The sequence below is a fragment of the Gossypium arboreum genome, chromosome 12, assembly GCF_025698485.1.
Source record: "Gossypium arboreum isolate Shixiya-1 chromosome 12, ASM2569848v2, whole genome shotgun sequence".
NCBI classification, from domain to species: domain Eukaryota; kingdom Viridiplantae; phylum Streptophyta; class Magnoliopsida; order Malvales; family Malvaceae; genus Gossypium; species Gossypium arboreum.
Window position 1 is genome coordinate 31,391,339 of NC_069081.1, and position 26,849 is coordinate 31,418,187.

Sequence of the window (26,849 nt, forward strand, 5' to 3'; positions counted from 1 at the left end):
TTTGATTATTTGACCAAGCTAACATATTAAATAGATTAAAGCACAAAAAGAGGGAAGAAGACCCCCCCATATTAGCTTGTTCAGTCACCCATGGAAGAGAAACAAGAAGAAAGGTTCTTCTTGAATCTCTTTTCATTTTCTACTCATTTTTTTTGCAATCTCCCACTTTTCTTTACTTTCTTGCAAAATCACTCCTTAGAAACCATAAATGAACTAAAAATCCTCATCAATCTCATCATTCACAAACTTAAGGTTTTGAACTTTCATGAGAGAAGTAATATGTTAAGTGAGAAAGTGAAGTTAAGGTGAGTTTTTGTGATTTTATGCCATTTTGACACTCCATTTCATATTTATGAGCATTATTTTGTTGAGCCATTTAAATTCCTATTTAATGTTGCATTTATGTGTTGTTATGAGTTTTCATGTTATGCTTGTTTATTTTGTGATAAAAATTTTTTGATGAAGAACAAGGTTCTCAACAAAATGATAAGGAATGAGATGGACGAATGCGGAAGCGGATCATAAAATTTGTCAAAGTCACAGATTTAACCTAGATATCTAAATGAACATAAACAGAAACGAGAAATAACGGAAACATATTAGTTGTCACAAAGGAGAGTCAAATGAAATTAAAACAAAAGAAAGACGAACCGGCTAGTAAAGAGTCCAATAAAGAACGAATTAGGGTTTTTTGGGTTGTAAGAATCATCCTTGGACCTCAAGAAAATGCCCCAACCAGATCTGGAAAAACAAAACACAAACAAATTTGTTAGAAGTGATTTTAAAGACAAAAGCAAAATGTTTTGCGCAAGAATATTTGAAACAATAAGAACAAATTAAAACTCCTAATTTTGATGTGTTTCTTGATGGAACAAGATAGAAGAACGTCTTTTTTGAAGCAAAGTTAACCTAGAATGAAAATCAATAACATCAGCAAGCCAAAACAGCAAGAACTAACTTAAATAAGCAAGAAACAATAAATTAAGGGTAGAAAATAGAATATGACGTCCTAAGAACCTTAGAAACATTAAGAATCCACAACTCCTTTCAATGGCTCTAATTCCCCCTCCAAGAAAGAGATCTTAGCAAGAAAAAACTTGAAGATGATTCTCACAACTTGAAAGATTGTTAAAACAACTTCTAAAAGAAATTCATGAGCAATTCTTGAAGAAAAATGCAAAGAAATTATTATTAACTCAAAAAAAAAACATAAATCAATTGTTCTTCCATAAGGGTGGATAGCCATACTATAGGCCCCCAAAATAATTTTTTCTAACCCTAATGGAATAACTAACATGACAACTCATCAAATTAAAAAAAAAACAAAATAATTCTAAGTGTAGACTTTTAATGGGAATTCGGCCAAAGGAATTAAATGGGCTCCTTGGGTTGAATTCTTACATGATCATTTGGCCTGATATTCAATTAAATTATTTTCCAAACTTTAGGATGGGCTTATAGACATCTTAATGGCCCATTTTTTCAAGAACCTGGTCTTGTGATCCATTTGATCTCGAAATTGGTTCATTCAAGCTTGTACATGAAATCCAATGCGCCTTGGCTGCAAGATTTAGTTTCTTGGACCAAGATTTCCAAGATTTGAAATCTTGATTTTTTTTATTCTTGAAATTGTTTGAAACAAAAAAATTGGACCAAGATTCAGTTTATTGATTTTCTTGAAAACAAGAAAGTGAATCTTGAGTTGTTGATCGTGTGCGCATCTAAGGCCTTAGTAACGAAGTCTTGGATGGTCTTGTTCAATATTTCTTGGATTTGATTGACCTTCGACCTCATTATTGGGTCTTGAGGAATTTGAGCCCATCACATTCATGAGCCTAATTTTGGGCCTGGAGACTCGCATCACAAAGGCAAGGAAAAAATTGTAGATTGAAGTGGAAAGTTAGAAGCTTTCCATCCTTTTTGTTGATTTTGGGTAAGTTCTTATGGAACTTACTATAATTACTTTGTTGTAGGTGTTATTTAGCTTAATAATATGTTATTTAATAAATTAAAAGATTAATTAAGAAAATGTAACATTTATGTTTGGGTTACTTAAATGGTTATTGATTGATGCAAACATATATTTAAACATGAAAGATAAATGTAAATACAAGAGTATGTATGAAATGTGATTATATATTTGATTGATAGTGATATATGGAATTTGTGTAAGGTTAATGGTAGGCTAAGAATGTTTGAAAGTTAAAGGTGTTCTTTGTTGAATTAATGGTACGAGAATTAATGGCATGAACAAGCTCATAATGTGCTATGAGACTTCTAAGACTTTTGGAAATGTTACATTAATATGTTGATTGAAAATGCCCTTGTAACTTGGTAGAAGGTTTAGAACACGGTTGGAATTCCAATAGGGACTATTATCGTATGTTTGGGTTATGTGGAGACGTGGAGATTGGTATTGTTATTTTGGCTTGACATTCAATATGGGCCAAAGAATGTTCTCTTTAAGTGTAACACCCCTTACCAGTGCCCGACGCCGGGACAGGATACGAGGTATTACTGGACTTAATCACAAGCTACATACAAAATCGGGCCATAAAATTTTGCTCCAATTAAATCCATTTATTCATATGCAAATTGTCCCTTATATAGGGCAACGAGGCCCAAAGCATACATCAGGCATAGTTCGGGACTAAACAGAGAACTTTAGAAAACTTTGGAAAAACTTAGAAAATTTTCATGAAACAGGGTCACACGCCCGTGTGGGTAGGTCGTGTGGCTTGGGACACGCCCGTGTCCTCAGCCTGTGTAACTCTCTGTTTATGACGTCATCAACACAATTAGGGTCACACAGCCAAGTCACACGCCCGTGTGCTTAGGCCGTGTGGCGAATTAAATTCCAAAAATTAAGTGCAAACTTCATATGGCTTGGGCACATGCTCATGTCCTGCGGCCGTGTCCTTCACACGGCCAAGACACACAGCCGTGTCCTTCACACAGCCGAGACACACGACCGTGTCTCTGCCCGTGTGTTTACTACATAGCATTCTGTTTTACCTAATTAGGGTGCAAGGGATACACGGCCGGACCACACGCCCATAAGGCAGACCATGTGTCACACACGGCCTAGACATACGCCCGTGTGTCTATCCGTGTAGACAACTTTGAGGCTATTTTCCAAGCCAATTGCCACCCTTATTTACACAAACACCTACATGAGTTTAAAGGCAATTAAACATGACATAATTGAGCACTTAAACTTACATAAATAAGACATGGTCATGATCATTTCATCTTTACTAAAACATGCATAAGACTTCATACTTGGTCAAGCCAAATTTTATAAATTTGCATGCACTAAGTGGTATAGATTACTTTGTAGATTACTTTCATTTAACATACTCATGCCTTAGTTGTCATCATACCATTCACTCACAATTCCATCAACAAACAATCATAGCCACAACACATCTCATCACGTACTCACAACAACCAACCACATCACAATTGCATACGCACATGTATGCATATATGAATAGGTTTACAACCCAATAATCAATATGAGCCACATCTCATGGCCTTATACAAAATGAATCAATATCATCATAAGCCAACACATTTGGCTAAACCAATATGACATATAACAAAAAGACCAAGTCCCTATACATGCCATACTCAAAATACTTAAATTCACTATACCCAAAAGATAAGTTTGATAGTGTGAATCGAACTCTAACGTCCTTCCATCCCTAAGCTAGCTTGGCGACACTATAAGGAAATGGAAAAAAAAGGGGAGTAAGCATAAAGCTTAGTAATTTTGCAGGTAAATAATTAACAACATTAACCATGCATTATTATACACATAACATAATAATATTTATCATAATGTCATCAAGTATCATAGTTACATTTTAAGTCATGCCATTTGCATAATGTACAATAAGACTTATGATCATAATTCATTCATTCACATCTTACCGAGGTCTCATCGATTCATAATCTCAATATTTATGAGCTTTGTGTACGTACTCGTACCCTTTCAACATGATCATACCTTGTCATCTCTTTGACATAATCTTTGGATTACAAGTTGAACCACTTGGAATTACTAAAGATACTCGAGAATTCTTATAAACATAGTAGGATGCCAATACCATATCCCGAATATGGCTTACATGGGATCACATATCGATGCCAATTCCATGTCCCAAACATGGTCTTACGTGGGATCGTAGATCGATGCCAATGTCATGTCCCAGACATGGTTTTACATGGGATCTCATATCGATACCGATAGCCTAGCTATGGTCTTACACGAAATTTCATATTGATTCCAAAGCCATGTCTCAAGCATGGTCTTACATGGGATCGTACATAACCTTAATGTCATGACATTTGTATCCTAACTAATCCTAAGGTTCAACCAGGGTTTCGAAATATCAAACTTCGTCGAATTGTCACCGAGTCATCATTAATTAAATCCACAAAGACAATTACACAATTCATGCAATATTAAAGCATTAAAAACATAATGATGTAATGTTGCATCATTTACACACGAACTTACCTCAATACCCAAAATATGACTACTATTCGATTTAGTCCACAACCTTGTTCTTTCCTCGGTTTAGGTTCGGACTCCGTTTTTCTTTATCTATAATAAAAAAATTCTTATTTAATTATCACATTGTTCAAAATATTCCATAAATCATACTTTGGAAAAATTGTAATTTTGCCCCTAAACTTTCACATAATTACAAATTAGCCCCTAGGCTCATAAAATGAAATGTGTTCATTTTCTTTGCTACCCAAGCCTAGCAAAACTTATATCATACTTATATCATCCCACATTTTCTTTCAAATCAGATTTTTAACCACCTATTCTACAACTTTTACAAAAATGTCCTTTTTAGGTATTTTTATGAAAAATCACTTAGTAAAAGATGTTTATCATGCATCAAACTTTCATATTCCTCCATTGAACACCAAAATACATGTATGTCACACATGGGTAAGTTTTTGAACATGAACCCTAGCTTAAAATAATGGTAGAAATAGCTAGATCATGCTTCAAAGATCTCAAAAACATAAAGAACATTAAAAACGGGGCTAGGGTGTACTTACAATCGAGCTTGAAAAGATGAAAAAAACCCTAGCTACGGCTCCTTGAGAATTTCGAATAAGGAGGAGGAAGATGGACACAATTTTTGACTTATTTTTCCCTTTTTATTCTTTTATTAACCAAATGACAAAAATGCCCTTAAAGCCTGTCTTTCAAGTTTTTCCTATTCGTGCCCATTTTTGTCCATAAAAATAAAAATTGGACAAATTTCTATTTAAGGACCTCTAATAAAAAATCCATGCCAATTTCATACTTAAAGCTTCTAGAACTCACATTTTGCAACTTTTACAATTTAGTCCTAAATGTCAAATTGGACACTTTTTCCATAAAATTAATTCATGAAATTTTCACATAAGCATGCAATTATATCATAGACCTCAAAATGATTATAAATTAATTATTTCTACTTCAGATTTATGGTTTCAAAATCACTGTTCTGATTAGACCCTAATTTAGGATGTTACATTAAGAACCTTGGTTGTGTAGGATGGAGCACTTTTAGTATATCTTTGCTGTATTGGTTGGAATGCACATTTATGCAATGATTATATATTTAATTGGTTGTGTGGGATGGAATTCCTAAGTATCCTAGTCTTATTTTACTAAGGTTGTGAAGGGAATAATAAGATGAATGAATTTAAGAATGTGACAGCCCTAAAGTGACCCTAGTCGGAAAGCGGTTTTGGAACCGCTAAACCGAGTCACCAAATTATTTGAATATGATATTTATTGTCTAAAATATGTTAATATGAATGTGTGAAAGTTTTAAGCTTCGATTTAGTAAATTGAATGTGAATTTAGTCAATAGGACTTATGTGTGACACTTTTGAAATGTGATAGGTTAATCTATAAGGATCTATTAGTGCATGCAATCAAAAGGGTGGACTTGCATGTCAATTTTCCCCCCCTAATTAGTAGTGGCCGACCATGAGCATGAGGATGGACAAAATGTTATGGCTAAAAAACATGTCATGAACATGTTGGGTTAATGCTTTATGTTAGGAATAATAAAATAAAGAACATGGGCAATAAAATATTAGTGTTAGTAGGAGGAGAAACAAAAAAAAATATGTGTGGTTGTTCCTCCATTGTGCCGTACCTAGAAGAAAAAAAAAGAAAAAAAAAAGCTTCATCCTCTTTGTTCTTCTTGACCGAAAAATCAAAGGAATAAGAAAGGAGTTTTCTTGCTTCATGTTCGATTGGTTGGTGTTTAGAAGGAGGTATGTTTGATGATGTTCCATGAGATGCATGCATGTTTTAGTTGTTAGCTTGAGTTCTACCTAGCCCATGGTCTAAATCTTGCTATGTGATGGAGATGACACTCGGCCATGGATGTATCATTCTTGCTTGGTGTTGATGTTTTGTTGATGAGATATCAAGTTATTTTTGTGACCCAAGTTGAGATTTGGATTTTGGAATGAGTAAGGTTTTCGGCTATGGTAATTATAAGGGTGATGGATGTTGTTTCATGCTAAATCTAGATGAACAATGTTAGTGCTTATATCTCGATATTTATGAGTTTCTTTCTTGGTTTTACCTCAAACCCATGAAGTATTTTTAATTGGGGTTGTTAGAGGTTTTGGTCATGAGATTATAAGCTTGTTAGTTTTGATGGTGAAATTTATGCCTTGTAAGGGTAAATGGTTCAAAGGAACATTCGGCCATGATGTAAAAATTATGGTGAAGTGATGTTAAATGCGTTGAATATTGAGTATATATATATATATTGTTATAAGTTGAATTTAAGGTTTGCTAAATTGCCTTTGTCATTGCCGAATGTGTGTATAGTTAAAGAGAATTTGTTTAAATGCTTAGTTAATTGATATTGAGTTAATGATATGTGTATTCGGTCATAAAGTTGCACATGAGGAAATGTTAGATTAATGGTATTAAATTGCTTAATGTGATTAAAAATGCGTATGACCATTTTGTATTTGAGCTAAAGGTGGCCATATGACCTATCAAATTCATTGTCATATTTGGCCATAAGCTAGCATAATGAGACTTTAATAAGTTAAATTTGTTTGAATTAGCTCAAGAGCTTAGAGGACCAAAGTTGGATAAGGGAAAGGAAAAGTGATCGAATAGTCAGTTTAAATCGTTCGACAACATCCGAGGTAAGTTTTCGAGTAATGAAACTTAGATTATGATTCGATTAGGTTATGTTATAAGCAAATCAAAATCTTGCCCTTTGTATGTAGCTTTTGAGCAGAAAATGATAATGCTTGATAAGTGACTTGTGTTTGAATTCTAGTTACGAAAATGAAATATTGATGTGTCATGATTTATTGATATGTGCATGGATATTCGGATTGATAACCAGGCTAAGCCCGAAGGCATTTGTGCGAGTTACTATAATCAGGCCAAGTCCCGAAGGCATTTGTGCGAGTTACTATAACCGGGCCAAGTCCCGAAGGCAATTGTGCGAGTTACTATAACCGGGCTAAGTCCCAAAGGCAATTGTGCGAGTTACTATAACCGGGCTAAGTCCCGAAGGCATTTGAGCGAGTAGCTATATCTGGCTAAACCCCGAAGGTACTTGGTTTGGGAATGAGCGATCTTGCTGTAATAATTTCAATTAATACGCTCGTAAAATCCCAACGATAAGGTACGTTTTGTATATGCATTGGAGTAGTGATTTCGTTTAAATATTATCCGCTCAGTCGATTAGTGAGCTTTCGGGCCTTTGGTTAAGTTGATCCCTTATGTATGAATATAAGGGTTGGAAATGTAAGTAGGACTGATTTTGAGAATATGTGTATATGAAATTATCCGTTTAGTTATATGAATGCTATACTTCAGTTGTGCCTAATTTTATTGCTCAAAACTTACTAAGCATTAAATGCTTACTCCGTTCTTTGAATATCTGTTTTATAGATTTTGGTTTGTCAGCTATCGGGCTCGGGATTGTCGAAGTCGAAGTCGTCCACACTATCAAAGCCCTTTTGGTACACTTTTGGTTGAACTCTGAAAATGGCATGTATAGGACTACCCTTTTTGTTGTTGGTCATGTACCCTTTGGTTTTGTATAAATTTGGATAGTAATGCCAAAATGGCTTATATACACTTTGAGCATAGCATTATAATCGTCTTGTATGTTGTTCATTGAGAGGTATGGAAATGTTTGGTAACGATTAGCCATTGGGAATGGTTAATTATGATTATTTTGATGCTATGTATGACAAACTCCAGTTGATTCATGGAAAACCATGAAATAGGTAAGGTTTACCTTAAAACAGATCTTGACAAGAGCAGTGGTGTGGATTTGAAAAATCACTAAAATAGTAAGAATGGAATTAAATAGTGAATAAATTATGTAATTGAACCTTGATGAATCTATTTTCATAGGGAAGTAATGAAACGATCATATGAACAGTATTTTATGAGATTTTAAAGTTTTCGTGAAACAGGGCCAGAGCGGTTTCTGGATTCCCTATTCGGACTTAGGAAATTCATTATAAATTAACCAGAGATATTTAGAAGTCATGCCATGTATGTATAGATTCCTTTTCGAGTCTAGCTTCTTTAGAAACAGACGGCATAAGTATTGAAGCCCTGTACAGGGAGATATATAAGTCGTAATACATGAAGGTCAGAGCAGTCGAACCCTAAAATAGGGGAGAATTTAACTAATAAACTGTACTAATTGGCCCGACCAAAAATTCTAGAAAAAAATTGTAGATGGATATATGAGTCTATTTTCAGGAAAATTTTACGAGACTGATTTTCGAGTCTTGGAACTCAAGATATGATTTTTAAGGTGATAGTGACGCAGTTAGCCACTAGTCTGGAAATTTTTAAATGGATTTGTAAAAATAAGGAATTAAGTCTGTTAACCCTCGTGTCCGACTCCAAAGAACGGTCTCGAGTGCACGGGTGTTACAATTTTATTGGTATCAGAGCTACGATTTAGTCGATTCTAGGACTACCATAATACGTTTGGGTCTAGCTATACATGCCATTTTGTGATTATTTGATAGTGTGGTGATTTCTGACATTTGCAAATGTGTTTAATTATAGTAATGGATCCCGATCCCGACCCAGTGGTAGTGATGATCTTGAGAGTGTAGCGCCTGCTCAAGACAAGGGACACAACGCCATGACTCTCAACCTATTGCTAGCAATCCGAATGATGAGGCTAGGCAAGCTTTTTATAGCGTGATGAATAATTGGTTTAACCAATACATTCGAACTAATACGGTTGTTCCACAACCTCCATTCCCGACTAATACCACCCAAGACCTACAATACCTCCGAGAATCGACCAAATAAGGTCAAATAAGCCCCAGTTGATGAATCCAAAACACGGCTCTGAATTTAAAGCTCTTGACAATGATGATGCCGAGCAAGCTGAATTTTGGTTGGACAACACTATTCGTACTCGATGAGCTATCTTGCACACCGATGAGTGCCTAAAGTGTACTATCTCCTTGCTACGTGATTACGCCTACTATTGGTAGAATACGTTGATTCTATTGTGCCCGAGAGCAAGTAACTTGGGAGTTTTTCCAAACCGAGTTTGAAAGAAGTATATCGGTCGAGATTCATTGACCAAAATGGAAGGAATTTCTTGAACTTAAACAAGGTTCCATGTCGGTTCACCGACTATGAACGAAAGTTTGTAAGGCTTAGCCAGACGCCGAGAATGCATTTCTTGAAGCCGCAATGTGTAAACGTTTGAGGATGGATGAATGATGATATAAAGTTGTATGTTGGCATTTTGGAAATCCGAGAATTTGTGGTACTTGTCGAGCGAGCTTGCAAAGTCGAGGAGCTCAAGATGGAGAAAAGAAAAGTTGATATGGGAGCAAAGGAGTTTCAGAAGAGGTCTTCGAGGAGGCCCTTTCAAGATCATCGAAGAAATTTAGAGATGATTTGGGCGATCTAGAGACACTTCGGTTTTTCTAGACGAGATCGTGATCGACCCCTATGAGTGCACGAGTCACTTGATCGCCGATGTTGGAAATGATCGTCGAGACGAGCGGAGTGTTAGTATTGTGGTAAATGGCATTCGGGAGTTGTAGATTCCATGATATACATTACAAGTGCGGATCAGTGACCACTTTATTAAAGATTGCCCGAGGTTGTCTGAACAGAAGGTAAATTAGAGTGGGAAACCTGGTGCTACTACTGCTCGGGGTAGACCATCTAGGAATACGGGCAATGCTAGTGGCGGTCAGAGAGGATCTAGAGATGCTACAACCAGATCTAAGGCTCGTGCTCCTGCTAGAGCTTATGCTATTTACGCACGCGAGGATGCTTCTTCGCCAGATATTGTTACCGGTACTTTTACTCTCTTTAATACAAATGTGATTGCTTTGATTGACCCTGGTTCTACTCATTCTTATATATTTGAAACCTTAGCATCCAGTAAGACTCTACCTGTTGAGTCTACTGAGTTTGTAATCGGTGTCAAATCCTTTGGGTCGTTACGTGCTTGTCGACAAAGTGTGTAAGAAATGTCCCTTAGAAATCGAGGTTCTGCTTTTCCGGTGATTTGATGCTTTTACCGCTTGACAAATTTGATGTTATCCTCGGTATGGATTGGTTGATCAGTACATGATGCAATTGTAAATTGCAAAAGAAAACCATCGATCCGAGGTGTGTAAATAACGAGATAATCCGAGTTGAGTCTCTCGACTTGAATAGGTTGCCGGTGTAATATCATCAATGTTGGCTCGAAATATGTAAGAAAGGGTGCGAAGCATACCTTGCGTATGTACTTGATGACAAAGAGTTAGAAAAGAAGCTGAATCGTGTCGGTGGTTTGTGAATACCCGGATGTTTTTCCCGAAGAATTACCGGGTTTACCACCTGTTCGGGAGGTAGAGTTTGGCATCGAGCTTGTACTTGGGACTACACCGATTTCGATAGCTCCGTATCATATGGCACCAACGGAATTAAAGGAATTGAAAGCTCAGTTGCAAGAGTTGACGGATAGAGGTTTCGCTCGACCAAGTTTCTCACCTTGGGGTGCACCAGTATTGTTTGTGAGAAAGAAGGACGGAACCATGAGGTTGTGCATCGACTATTGTCAGCTGAATAAGGTGACAATAAAGAATAAATATCCGATACCGCGCATTGATGATTTGTTTGATCAACTAAAGGGAGCCTCAGTGTTTTCAAAGATAGATTTGAGATAGGGTTATTATCGATTCATGAATTCAAGATTCGGATATACCCAAACCGCTTTTAAGCGAGATACGGTCACTACGAGTTCTTAGTGATGCCGTTTGGGCTCACTAATGCCCCTGCGGTATTTATGGATTTGATGAATCGGATCTTTAGACCGTATTTGGATCGGTTTGTAGTTGTGTTTATTGATGACATCTTGGTTTACTCAAGAGATGAAACCGAGCATCTTGAACACCGAGATTAGTGTTGCAGATTTTACGAGATAAGCGGTTATATGCTAAGTTCGAGAAGTGTGAGTTCGGTTAGAGAGGTTAGCTTCACGGGTCACGTGGTATCAGATCGGCATTCGAGTCGATCCGAGCAAAATTTCAGCCATACTTAACTGGAAGCTCCGAGAAATATTACTGAAGTTCGGAGCTTTTTGGGACTTTTCGGTTACTACCGACGGTTTGTAAAAGGTTTCTCGATGATAGCCACACCAATAACGAAGCTACTTCAGAAAGATGTTAAGTTTGAATGGACGGAAAGGTGTCAGAAAAGTTTCGATCAATTGAAAACCCATTTGACGGAAGCTCCAGTACTAGTGCAGCCCGAATCAGGCAAGGAGTTCGTCATTTACAGTGATGCATCCTTACTTGGGTTGGGTTGTGTATTGATGCAAGAAGGTCGAGTTGTAGCTTATGCGTCGAGGCAACTGAAACCACATGAGAAAAATTATCCAACCCATGATCTCGAATTAGCTGCCATCGTATTCGCTTTGAAAATATGGCGACATTACTTATTTGGTGAGAAGTGCCATGTATTTTTGGATCACAAAAGTCTCAAATATTTGATGACTCAAAGAGACTTGAATCTGCGACAAAGGCGTTGGCTTGAGTTGTTGAAAGATTATGAGCTTGTTATTGATTATCAACCGGGAAAGGCTAATGTGGTTGCGGACGCCTTAAGCCGGAAATCACTGCTTGCTTTATGAGCGATGAATGTACACTTGTCTGTTCTACCCGACAATGTGTTAGTAGCTGAATTAAAGGCCAAACCATTATTGATTCATCAAATTCGTGAAGCTCAGAAAGTCGATGATGAATTGGTTGCAAAACGGGCTGAATGTGTTTCGAACATGTAATCAGAGTTTCAAATTGACGATGACGATTGTTTGAGGTTCGAAGTCGTTTGTGTGTCCCAAGAAATTCGAACTTATTACGATGATTACGAACGAAGCTCATTGTAGCCGAATGTCAATTCACCCGGGAGTATGAAAATGTACAATGACCGAGACGCCGTTTTGGTGGCATGGTATGAAACGAGACATTTTCGATTTTGTTTCAAGTGTTTAATATGTCGACAAGTGAAGGCGGAACATCAAGTGCCTACGAGTTTACTCCAGCCGATCATGGTACCTGAATGGAAATGGGATCGAGTCACGATGGATTTTGTGTCTGGGTTGCCATTGTCGACAAGTAAGAAAGATGCGATTTGGGTTGTTGTTGATAGACTGACTAAGTCGGCTCATTTTATTCCCGTATGTACGGATTTTTCATTGGATAAACTAGCTAAATTGTATGTTTCTCAGATTGTGAGATTACACGGGGTGCCCATTTCTATTGTGTCGGATAGAGATCCGAGATTCACCTCGCGATTTTGGAAGAAATTGCAAGAAGCTTTGGGTACCAAGTTGCATTTTAGCACCGCTTTTCATCCCCAAACCGATGGTCAATCCGAGCGGATAATTCAGATACTCGAGGATATGTTGAGATGCTACATCCTTGAGTTTAGTGGTTCATGGGAACGGTATCCACCTTTGATTGAGTTCGCTTACAACAATAGTTTTCAGTCAAGCATTAAGATGGCGCCTTACGAGGCTTTGTATGGTCGAAAATGCCGTACACCATTGTTTTGGACCGAGCTCGATGAAAGAAAAATTTTGAGTTGATTTGATTAAAGATCTTTGAGCGAAAGTAAAATAATTCGTGAAAGTCCGAAGGTAGCATCAGATCATCAGAAGTCGTACGCGGATTTGAAACGAAAGGACATTGAGTATTAGGTGGGAGATAAAGTGTTTCTTAAAGTTTCACCTTGGAAAAAGATACTCAGATTTGGGCGTAAGGGCAAGTTGAGTCCGAGATTCATTGGGCCGTATGAAATCTCCGAACGAGTTGGTCCAGTTGCATATAGGTTGCTTTTACCCCCTGAACTCGAAAGGATCCACAACGTTTTTCATGTTTCGATGCTTCGACGTTACAGATCTGATCCTTCGCACATAATAAGTCCCTCCGAGGTTGAAATTCAACCCAATATGAGTTATGAAGAAGAATCGATTCGTATCCTAGCTCGTGAAGTGAAAGAGTTGCGAAACAAAAAGGTTCCTTTAGTGAAAGTGTTATGGCTCAAACATGGGATGGAAGAAGCTACTTGGGAACCCGAGAACTCTATGAAAGAACGATACCCAAACCTATTTACCAGTAAGATTTTCGCGGACAAAAATTTCTTAAAGTGGGGGAGAGTTGTGACAACCCTAAAGTGACCCTAGTCAGAAAGCGGTTTCGGGACCGCTAAACCGAGTCACCAAATTATTTGAATATGATATTTATTGTCTAAAATATGTTAATATGAATGTGTGAAAGTTTTAAGCTTCGATTTAGTAAATTGCATGTGAATTTAGTCAATAGGACTTATGTGTGACACTTTTGAAATGTGATAGGTTAATCTATAAGGATCTATTAGTGCATGTAATCAAAAGGGTGGACTTGCATGTCAATTTTCCCCCCTAATTAGTACTGGCCGGCCATGAGCATGAGGGTGGACAAAATGTTATGGCTAAAAAACATGTCATGAACATGTTGGGTTAATGCTTTATGTTAGGAATAATAAAATAAAGAACATGGGCAATAAACTATTAGTGTTAGTAGGAGGAGAAACAAAAAAAAATGTGTGTGGTTGTTCCTCCATTGTGCCGTACCTAGAAGAAAAAAAAAAGCTCCATCCTCTTTGTTCTTCTTGACCGAAAAATCAAAAGAAGAAGAAAGGAGTTTTCTTGCTTCATGTTCGATTGGTTGGTGTTTAGGAGGAGGTATGTTTGATGATGTTCCATGAGATGCATGCATGTTTTAGTTGTTAGCTTGAGTTCTACCTAGCCCATGGTCTAAATCTTGCTATGTGATGGAGATGACACTCGGCCATGGATGTATCATTCTTGCTTGGTGTTGATGTTTTGTTGATGAGATATCAAGTTATTTTTGTGACCCAAGTTGAGATTTGGATTTTGGAATGAGTAAGGTTTTCGGCTATGGTAATTATAAGGGTGATGGATGTTGTTTCATGCTAAATCTAGATGAACAATGTTAGTGCTTATATCTCGATATTTATGAGTTTCTTTCTTGGTTTTACCTCAAACCCATGAAGTATTTTTAATTGGTGTTGTTAGAGGTTTCGGTCATGGGATTATAAGCTTGTTAGTTTTGATGGTGAAATTTATGCCTTGTAAGGGTAAATGGTTCAAAGGAACATTCGGCCATGATGTAAAAATTATGGTGAAGTGATGTTAAATGCGTTGAATATTGAGTATATATATATATATTGTTATAAGTTGAATTTAAGGTTTGCTAAATTGCCTTTGTCATTGCCGAATGTGTGTATAGTTAAAGAGAATTTGTTTAAATGCTTAGTTAATTGATATTGAGTTAATGATATGTGTATTCGGTCATAAAGTTGCACATGAGGAAATGTTAGATTAATGGTATTAAATTGCTTAATGTGATTAAAAATGCGTATGACCATTTTGTATTTGAGCTAAAGGTGGCCATATGACCTATCAAATTCATTGTCATATTCGGCCATAAGCTAGCATAATGAGACTTTAATAAGTTAAATTTGTTTGAATTAGCTCAAGAGCTTAGAGGACCAAAGTTGGATAAGGGAAAGGAAAAAGTGATCGAATAGCCGTCGAAATCGTTCGACAACATCCGAGGTAAGTTTTCGAGTAATGAAACTTAAATTATGATTCGATTAGGTTATGTTATAAGCAAATCAAAATCATGCCCTTTGTATGTAGCTTTTGAGCTGAAAATGATAATGCTTGATAAGTGACTTGTGTTTGAATTCTAGTTACGAAAATGAAATATTGATGTGTCATGATTTATTGATATGTGCATGGATATTCGGATTGATAACCAGGCTAAGCCCGAAGGCATTTGTGCGAGTTACTATAACCGGGCCAAGTCCCGAAGGCATTTGTGCGAGTTACTATAATCGCCAAGTCCCAAGGCAATTGTGCGAGTTACTATAACCGGCTAAGTCCGAAGGTAATTGTGCGAGTTACTATAACCGGCTAAGTCCCAAGGCATTTGAGCGAGTAGCTATATCCGCTAAACCCAAGGTACTTGGTTTGGGAATGAGCGATCTTGCTGTAATAATTTCAATTAATACGCTCGTAAAATCCCAACGATAAGGTACGTTTCAGATATGCATTGGAGTAGTGATTTTGTTTAAATATTATCCGCTCATCGATTAGTGAGCTTTGGCCTTTGGTTAAGTTGATCCCTTATGTATGAATATAAGGGTTGGAAATGTGAAGTAGGACTGATTTTGAGAATATGTGTATATGAAATTATCCGTTTAGTTATATGAATGCTATACTTGATTGTGCCTAATTTTATTGCTCAAAACTTACTAAGCATTAAATGCTTACTCCGTTCTTTGAATCTCTGTTTTATGGATTTTGGTTCGTCAGCTATTGGGCTCGGGATTGTCGAAGTCGAAGTCGTCCACACTGTCAAAGCCCTTTTGGTACACTTTTGGTTGAACTCTGAAAATGGCATGTATAGGACTACCCTTTTTGTTGTTGGTCATGTACCCTTTGGTTTTGTATAAATTTGGATAGCCATGCGAAAATGGCTTATATACACTTTGAGCATAGCATTATAATCGTCTTGTATGTTGTTCATTGAGAGGTATGGAAATGTTTGGTAACGATTAGCCATTGGGAATGGTTAATTATGATTATTTTGATGCTATGTATGACAAACTCTAGTTGATTCATGGAAAACCATGAAATAGGTAAGGTTTACCTTAAAAACAGATTCTGACAGCAGCAGTGGTGTGGATTTGAAAAATCACTAAAAATAGTAAGAATGGAATTAAATAGTGAATAAATTATGTAATTGAACCTTGATGAATCTATTTTCATAGGGAAGTAATGAAACGATCATATGAACAGTATTTTATGAGATTTTAAAGTTTTCGTGAAACAGGGCCAGAGCGGTTTCTGGATTCCCTGTTCGGAATTAGGAAATTCATTATAAATTAACCAGAGATAGTTAGAAGTCATGCAACATATGTATAGATTTCTTTTCGAGTCTAGCTTCTTTAGAAACAAACAGCATAAGTATTGAAGCCCTGTACAGGGAGATATATAAGTCGTAATGCATGAAGGTCAGAGCAGTCGAACCCTGAAACAGGGGAAACTTTAACTAATAAACTGTACTAATTGGCTTGACCAAAAATTCTATAAAAAAATTTTTAGATGGATATATGAGTCTAGTTTCAGGGAAAATTTATGAAACTGATTTTTGAGTTTTGGAACTCAAGATATGATTTTTAAGGTGACAGTGACGCAGTTAGCCAGCTAGTCTGGAAATTTTTAAATGGACTGTAAAAATAAGGGAATTAAGTCTGTTAACCCCTCGTGTCCGACTCCGGCAACGGTCTCGGGTACGGGGTGTTACAAAGAATGTCTATTAAAATGCAATAATTACACATTTGTAAGTACGAATGATAATATATGAATTAATGAGATTTATGAAATGAATTGAATTAAAGTATTCTTGTTACTCTAGTTTATAAGATGATTAAAGTTGACCATCTCTTTATGAAATGTGCTTATATGATGTTACTTATCATTTTTGTTTTAAAAGTAACCTCGATGATTCTTATTTTATATTGTGCTTACCTTTGACCAAAAGGGTAACTATTAACTTAGCTACCTCAATGAATTATGCTTATGTGCTATTTTTTTTTTTTTTTTGCGTGTAGATTGTTGATTTATAGATTTGGGAAGCTAAGGCAAATTCAAGACATCACACTATTATTTAGATCTTCAAGAGTATGGAAATGGCATAATTTTAGTTGTGGCATGTATTAAGGTGTCTATATTTAAATATATTAATTTCATATTACTCGGTTTTTTTGTTGAATGTTATTTAAATGTGAGCTTGGAAGCTCTACTAGTATTTCACTATACTATTCTACTTTTGGTTAGTCAATGATATGCATGAATAATTTACTTTCAAGATCATTGGTTGTGAAAGTGTTTTGTAGTAGTTTTATATGTAATTGAGAGTTTTTTAAGTATACTTTATGCATAACATGAATAGAAAGATTTTGCAAAACATTTGAAGTGTTTTTGAGTGAACTCAGCGAGTCACGTCATGACAACGAAGTTGTAATGTCGCGACTTTGTACTTCACCTCATCGTAATCTCGTTAACTCAATGAGTCACGTCGCACCCCTGTAGCAACCCTGCACTTTTTTCAAGTTGTTTTGACCATTTGGGGCACGTTTTGGGTTTCGATCACCTTCAAATAAATTCTAAGTGATTTTAAATTGTTTTTAAAATTTTTAATTCACCTAAAATATGTTTTAATTATTTTGTAAAAGTGTTTTAAACTTATAATTCTTAAATAAATTTAAGATTTTTTACTTGTACATGCTTCAGTGGTACTTCCCATCTATCCTAGTCGCTTGGAACAGGTGAGGTATGTTACAGTTGAAGTAACAAGTAGGTGTAAATCAGATCAATTGAACTTGGCGATAAGATTAGTTTATCTAATTCTCAATTTTTAATATTTTTATTTTAATAGTTTATTCAATTGAATTGACCAGACTGATAGAACCAATATTGTTATATCAAAGTCTATTCTTGTGTTTTTTTTTTTTTTTTGGTTACCCCTTTATAAATTTTGACAAAAGTAGAGATGATGTTGAATGTTGTTGTGTTATTGACTGATGATTAATTTGCTATGCTCATGTTAAGTATTTTGAATCTTATTTGGTTCACATTGAAAAGGAGAGCTTTAGCACGATGCTATGTGTAAGGGGAAGACTCATTTGTCTCTTATATGTTAAAAGGGGAGTTCTTTGGCATGACATTTAGGGGGAGTTTCATTGATGGCTGTTTATTAATTATGATATATTTTGTTCAAATGTCAAAGCGGGATATCTTTCGGATTTTAACTGTTTATGGTGCAATTGTTTTATTTCTTGTTCGAACAGCATTTAAGAGAATAAGTTGGGACGATTAAAGTGGAGTGTGGTATTTTTGACTTGGATCATCTTGGTTGACATTTTATCAACAAATAAACTTTGGTTTAAGTTAAAATTATTTGTTGCATAAACTTTATTTGTTGCGTTTCACATATTCTACTCATAAACTATATGTTCTATTCACAATTCCAACAGAAGATAAATCGAGTTTTATTTGCTGCAAACCAAGCTTTTCCAATACCAGCAAAAGAACACTACTTATAAAAGAGAATGTCTTAGTTTGATCTTGACTAAGTTGATGGAAACCGAATTAATTTGTAGACTCAAAATAGCGCATCTTGTTTTTTCTGTCCTTTTTACAAATAAAAGTAATTGTTGTGAGATTAAACGTCCCATGATTAACTCATTATAAGCAATTTTGTTTGTCTCGTATCTATAATTTACTCGTGTATAAAACAACTCCCCACTCTTATTTTAAGATCACCAGTTGTTTCTTTCACTAAAAATAATTTTTGAAAAATGATTTGCTTTCAATTTAATATTAATTTAATATTTTTTAGTATTTAGACAAATTTGTATAAAATATTTTTGTTGTTTAATAATTTTTTAAAATATTTCATAAAAATTGTTTTCAATAAAATAAACATATGTTTGATATTTTGTTATCATTTCATTATTTAGTTAAATTTATTTTATTTATATATGAATTTATATTTCACATTGTTTTTACATATATTAAAATATTTGTAGACTCAAAATAGCGCATCTTGTTTTTTCTGTCCTTTTACAAATAAAAATAATTATTGTGAGATTAAACGTCCCATGATTAACTCATTATAAGCAATTTTGTTTGCCTCGTATCTATAATTTACTCGTGTATAAAACAACTCCCCACTCTTATTTTAAGATCACCATTGTTTCTCACTAAAAATAATTTTTGAAAAATGATTTGCTTTCAATTTAATATTAATTTAATATTTTTTAGTATTTAGACAAATTTGTATAAAATATTTTTGTTGTTTAATAATTTTTTAAAAATATTTCATAAAAATTGTTTTAATAAAATAAACATACGCTTGATATTTTGTTATCATTTCATTATTTAGTTAAATTTATTCTATTTATATATGAATTTATATTTCACATTGTTTTTGCATATATTAAAAATATTTGTTACATTCTCGTTCATTAGAATGTCATTTTTAGTTACATGACGACTAAGTAAGTATTTTTTATTTTAAAATGTGACATCAAAAAATTGACAAAAAATTTAACAATGTCAACAATTAAACTTGATTTTCAAATATAAAAATAGAGACTAAATTCTTGAAAATAAAAGTACAAAGACTAAATTGTAAATTTATAAAGAGTACATAGATTGACATATTTTAACCTTTATACTACAAAACATTTATATTATTAATATATTTATAATTGTAATAAATATTTATTATTAAAATATTAATATTAAATATTTTTAATAATATGTGAAGAATATTATTTAAATTTATTATTTTTAAAATTTATTATTAAAATAAAATTAAAATATTAAATAATTTATTAAAACAATAAATCATATTAATTATATTAATTCATATGTATGTTTAATAATATTAAAAATATAATATCTTAATAATTTTAAATATTTCTACAAGAATTCTTTTCCATGACTTGCACTTTTTTAAAAATAAATCATTTTACAACAAAAAAACTTATTTCCGCTCACCTGTAAATTATTTTTCATTTACTAAACTATTTTCTATGAAACAAACACAGAAAAACTTTTTATATGTAAACCAACCCTAAATTTAAAAGATATAAAAATAAATAAATAAATAAACACAAAACACAACATTTTTCTTTCAAACTATAGTTACCTTTATAAAATTTATTACTTAAAAAAGTTATTTGTTACCCGCAGAGTGGAGGGAATGAATTCTAGTATCTGAAATACTTTTTAAGATGAAAATATGACCTTGAAATCCAACCAAAAAATAAACTCTAGTTCAAGTTGAACAGACGATGAAGATTTGTTTTAAATGAGTCCATAAGGAATTAAATTAAAAGTCTACAGCACATTACATGAAGATTTGGACACCAAACTTATAAGATAAAGGAATAAAAAACAAAAGAAGCAACGTATGCAATACTAAAGAAAAGCCCTATTTAACATGATACAAGCACCATGAATTGCAATTAGCAAAACCTTAACAAAAAGAATATCTAATCGTGCCGACAAACATCATCAATTAACAGATAGCATTTGCCTAAGCAATGGCATATTTGATCGTCTCTACCTCCGTAGGTCGCCACATGGATTTCTGGACGCAGAGCAGGCCTTCCTTGTCCTTCGAGTATGTCATACGCACTTCCCACTGCATAGACTTTAACATATTCTCGAGCTCGTTAATGGTCTCAACGTTGTCTCGAACAATAAGTTTCCCTTCTGGTCTTAGTATTCTGTCAACCTCTGCAACAATGGCCACCAAATTGCACCTACATGTCCATAAACCATTGCATAGTTAGGCAGGAGCAGATGGTGAATATCATATTATGGAAAATGTCTTTTCAGGAAAAAGCTTCCACCAGAAATGGGGATTCAATACTAATCCTTATATGATATAAAGGCTAATGGAACAGAACGGAATGTTGATGAATTGATTATTCAAAGAAAAATGAATAAAGAAAACGTTTCAGGATCATGGTTGAAAGGTGATAATTATTTTAATATTGTGAGGAGCCATCAACAAGAATATAGAATTGGTAGTAAATCAAGGTAAGTGGAGTAGGAAAGAGAAAAACATTGATACAAACCTCTTGTTAAGCTTTGAGAATAGATGGTCGGCATGGAGAAGATCGTAAGACCTTGGATAGGTGCTAAACGATTCACACCAATCATGATACATGCCAAATAGACCTCTTTCATATATTATGGGAAGCGTATCTGGAGAGTCAATTGGGACCACATTCATGACCCATAAACTCAAATCTTTTAGTGCAGCAGCAAATCTGCAAGCATACCACAGTCAGAATCTAGGAAAGAAGATGAAGCCATAGAACAGAAAGTGTTAACTGTCAAACCATTATATCCTTCCTACTTCATGGAAATATAGGATATATATATATATGTATATTTGTTGCATACCCTCCATAAACAGCATTCATGTCCATGACATTTCTGACAGATGACCAGCTTATTCCCATCCCATTTAGGTATGACTTAGTTACTACCCGTTTCCAGTGCTCATTGTCTGCAGCAAAATCCTCTGGTGCTGCTTTGCCATAAACTCCAACTTGGGAACTCAACCAATAAGGTGATTTTTCCAACCTTTCTGGCCATCGCTCAGGCCACTGAGACCCACGTTCTGAAGCATCTACTGGCACTTTGTGCATGCAAGCTTGCAGGGGCACATTCCTGTAAATAAGAATCAAATCAAATGGCTCTTTTGATAGCTATATTGCAAGAGATCTAAATTTAGTCCAAAGTACAGTGAAATGCCTAAAGACATTCTTATTGAAAAGATGGTACACTTTCTGCTCTTAATACCAATACATATACACAGATACGTATTCGCTATAGCTTTACTGGATGCAAGTTAGCATATTGCTAGTAAGTCAGCAGCTATTTCTGGTGTCATCTTACAAAGTATTAATTTGTTTTTTAGCCAGAATATAGCTTTTACATGCAAGAAATAATACCATGCCGCATTTGGATCATCAGACTCAGGACAGAGTGGAGGCTCTTGTTTTGACCGTTGCTCGTAGCAGTCGTTAGAAGTAGGCTTCCTAAATGCTGCTACAGCCACGCCATTTACTGCATCCTTACTAGTTTTGTTTAAAAGCTCCCAGCACATTGATTTTGTTAGTTCAACCATAGCTGCAGAAAATCCACATATAAATTGAGAAGTTGTTACACACGATAGATTTCTCACACAAGACCCAGAGATGGTACAATGTAAATATACCTTCCCAGATTTCAACATCTTCAGTCTTGTCCTGATAAATTGGAGTAGCAGACCACACAAAGAAACCACCAGGTCGCAGGACACGGTTCAGCTCCAAGAGGAGTTTACCACCTGCATATTGCTAAGACTGGTGAATGTTCAAGCACTGAAAATTCATAAGGTACACTCCAGTGACTGATTACTATGAATCCAAGATGGCTTATAACTAAATACTTAAAAATAAGGTTGTAAGTACCTTCTATGTGCCATGGAACTCTACATCGTGCACAATGAACAATATCAAATACTCTGCCAGGGTAGGGAAGTCTCTTAGTACCCATCACAGCAGACACAGCAGGAATTCCCCTTTCAAGTGCAAATTGTACTTGAGCTTCATGTTCATCTTTTGGTGCAAAGGACATGGCAACAACACTTCTGTCAAAAAGAAAACCTCCAAAGCTGGCAACCCCACATCCAACATCCAATACTACGCGAGACCGTTTTCCCCAAGCTACATCAGGCACAGACTGAAGAACAAGAAGTAAAAAATTAAGCACATATTGAGAGAACAAATTGCAAGAGGATATAATATCAACCATGAACAAACTAATATATGATGATAGATTACAGAAATCAAAATAGCAGATGCCTTACAAGAAACATAACTGATATATCATAACAATTGATCACGTATGATAAGAATTACCACTGTAATAATAGAGAACAAAAATGTGAAGACAATACATTCATTTGGAGCACTCACCTCTTCTATGAAGTCGATATAATGAAGCGCGCCGTGCTTAAACTGGGTTCCACCACCAGGAAATGTGAGGTATTCTCCAGTAACTTTCACCCAATTCTGATGCCCCTTAATTTGTGCCAATTTGGTATGGGGAACATTGTAGTACCAAATCTGCCGCGGCAGGAAAATATTTGTTACTGCATCTGATCAAGCCAAATATCAGAGCCAAAAAATGAACTAGCACATGTTATGTTAAAGTACCTTTTCCCTGCTTTTTGGCCACTCAATTGGACGCTTATATCGTTCAGGAAGAGGAACAAGGCAGGTTGGTGGTTCTTCTGGACAGTGCCTCTCTCGATGTTCATAATGTTTAGTAGAAGGAAGATGCCTGATTGCTTCCAAATTGTCAAGGCATGGGATATAATCAGGCCCCGCAGTGGAATTGCACAGCTTCCAACTATATTTCTTGGATGATAACTGAGTTTCCTTTTCAATCTTTGATTCTGTCGCCTGAGTAGAGAACGATCCAGTTTGGGTCACGGTTTCATTCAAAAGTTCAGATTGAGCACCAGATGGGAAAACTTCATTTGAGCTCTGGTTTTTCAGCTGACCATCATCTTTTGGTTCATCAGAGCTTTTTTCCAACTCATTATTATCATTTTGATCAACCTTCTCTTCTATCTGATTATCCGCCTGATCGCCATTAGTTTCGGAGGAGCTTTCATCTTGTTTCTTGTCACCATCATCAAGATCAGATTTCTCATTGTTCTCTTCAGATTTCTTGTCATTCTCATTTGAATCAGATTTCTTGTCAGTCTCATCCGAATCAGATTTCTTGTCGTCAGAATTCTCTAGGGAATCCCCTTGTCCACCCGAGTCGTCACCACTTTTCTCTCCACCTTCTGAAGCTGACTGCTCATCATGCTTCTTGGACTCATCCATTTGAGTGTCTTCATTTTTATCCTGATTTTCTTGTGTATTCAAGTTACCTTTACCATCATTTTCAGCTAAACTCACGTTCCCGTCCCCTTTGGTGGCATCATCAAGTAAATCCCCGCGGTTATCTTCAAAGTCTGAGGTGTTACTGCTGTCATTGTTATCACTGGTTACCGGTGTAACCTGATCTTCAACCTGATTTTTCTTTTCCTCAGCCGATCCGTTCCCGGTTTCAACAGGGACAACCGAGGACGACGTCAACATCCAAATCCCAACTAAACATAATCCCACGAAAACCACAATAGTGACAGTGGAACAATAACTCGAAGACGATTTCCTATTATTATTATTATTATCTACTCTACTATATTTCCCTAACGCCATGATCACTCAGTATTCCCTTCCTTTCTAGTCAATACTTCAAAATTCCACACCTGAAATCTATTTTCAAAAATAAAAGTTCAAAACTATATTTCAACGAAAAGCTAATGATTCATTAAAAAAAATGCAGCTCAAATAAGATCTAATAGAATTAAAAGCAAACACTAGCATATATAAACAAGTAACTACATATTTCAAAATTATAGTCAGAAACAACCAGATCTAGTCAAAATCCAACTAGATCTACAACAAACAAAGAAAACGAAATTTACCAGAAAATCCAAAACTGAAGAGATCTGAAAGAGAAAATTCTTAACTATCTTTACTGCTTCATTGTTTCTGCATTAAGCAAAGAATTCTAGCTTATAGCTGTCAATGGAAATTAAGGGGAAAAAAGCAATGAGAAAAAAGAAATCTAATTGATGGTTTAATACAAGGGAACTAGATTTTAGAGTTTATATAAGGAGAAAACAAGGCGTTGAAGAGACTAGAGAGAGCTAAAGTGACGGCCAAGGTAAAAGGAAAAAGCCGCGGAATCAATAAGAGGTATTTTTATTTTTGCAAAAAAATAACTATTGGATTGAGGATGCACTAATCAAATGACAATTTTGCCATTTTACAGATTGTATAACATGTTTTTGTTATGAAACGGAGAATAAATACAATAAAAAAACATAGAGATAGATGAATAAGGATATTTATAATCCTCTTCAAAGTTTATATATATAGATAAAATTTAAAAAAATATTATAGTGAAGGAAAAAAGTACTTGTATCTATAATGTATATAACATATTGTTTCATTCAAAATCTTATCTGAAAAATCTAATAGGACAAAACATTATTTTAGTAAAAAAAAGTACAACACGTATTTATTCTACTTATAAAAACATCACATAAGTATTTATATCGCCATTCTTTTGAAAGTCATAAGTGAGGAGAAATTTGGGGAAAATATGTGTTGATCTCTTTAGGAGTTTGCACAATAATCATCATAAACTTTGATCACGATCCTTCTATAAAAACATATGTTCAAATCAATTCAATAAATATTTACGAAAATATATTGAACAATTTCCTAATAATTTATATATGCTTCTAACATTCCAAATTTTTCAAAGATTTTAATATAAACGTCACTATATGGTGATTCATATAAAAATTGTAACAACTATCATTAGACGTATATCAAATTCTCATGAACTGTTACATTAATAAGATATCTAAAAGTTATTACATCCACCACAAAAGAATATTTTCATAATCAATGCCAAGACTTAGTGAAAAACTTTATATTTCTTATTTCTTTTTCGCAAAACTACTTCATTTGAACTCTCACTGGCTTTACACATTTAAATATTTGGACTATTGGTCCAAAAACTTCACGAATTTAATTCTACTTGAGTTGTATCTTTCTATTTTGACCAAAATATTTTATGTAAATATTTCTGAACAAATTTTGTAACACCCCTAACCCATATTCGTCTCCAGTACAAGGTTACGGAGTATTACCGGAGTTTATAGAACAAATATAGTTAATTCATATCATTTACTATTCATATTCGAAATCAATCATATTGTCCCTTAAATGAGCCCTCGAGACCCAAAATATGCATTTAAAACAAGTCAGGACTAAACTGGGAACTCAAAGAATTTTTTGCAAAATCTCAAAAATTTTCCAATGTGTAAGGGACACACGCCCGTGTGGCTAGGCTGTGTATCTCACACGGTCGAGAGACACACCCGTGTCTCAAGCCGTGTGGACATTCGAAAACCCGTGTCTAAATTAAGGTGGTTACTGACTTGGGTCACACGACCAAGCCACATGCTAGTGTGTTAGGCCGTGTGAACATTTTAATTTACATTAATTAGGTGCAGGGGCACATGGCCAAGTCATACACCCGTGTGCCAGGCCGTATGCCACACAAGGCTGAGACATACGCCCGTGTCTCTGCCCGTGTGAAAAACCTGAGCATTATGTTTTGCAATTTTAAAGATGCAGAGGAGACACGACCGAACCACACGCCCGTGCGCATGGCCATTGTCACACAGGCTGAGACACACGCCTGTGTCTATGCCTGTGTGGACAAAATAAGGCCATTTCCAAGCCTTATTTCTCACCCAAACTGGTCTTTCACCTACATTAACATTTTAACACATTCCCAATCCAATATAAATCATTCAAATCAAGCCAAAATAATTTTTATGTAAGACATATCAAGACATATGCTCAAGTATCTATACTTACCAAAATACCATATGTACATATAGGCATGTTCTATCAATTTTACTATCATAATCAATATGCCTTTATGATTTTCATTAATCATCCATTTCAAACACACATTAAGCATATTAAGACCATTTTATATATC

At 35.1% G+C, this 26,849-nt stretch overlaps 1 protein-coding gene across 1 annotated transcript; it reads right to left on the reverse strand.

Moving 5' to 3' along the window:
• Positions 1-20,501: 20,501 nt before the first annotated feature.
• On the reverse strand, positions 20,502-25,171 carry LOC108460349 (probable methyltransferase PMT26). The gene is made up of 9 exons (XM_017759806.2): positions 24,748-25,171; positions 23,420-24,535; positions 23,180-23,329; positions 22,673-22,943; positions 22,438-22,548; positions 22,172-22,349; positions 21,618-21,887; positions 21,287-21,481; positions 20,502-20,968 (listed from the first exon to the last, which is right to left on the reverse strand). Exons 2-9 carry the CDS (start codon positions 24,476-24,478, stop codon positions 20,740-20,742), a joined length of 2,463 nt encoding a protein of 820 aa, XP_017615295.1. The 5' UTR covers positions 24,479-24,535; positions 24,748-25,171; the 3' UTR covers positions 20,502-20,739.
• Positions 25,172-26,849: the final 1,678 nt, after the last annotated feature.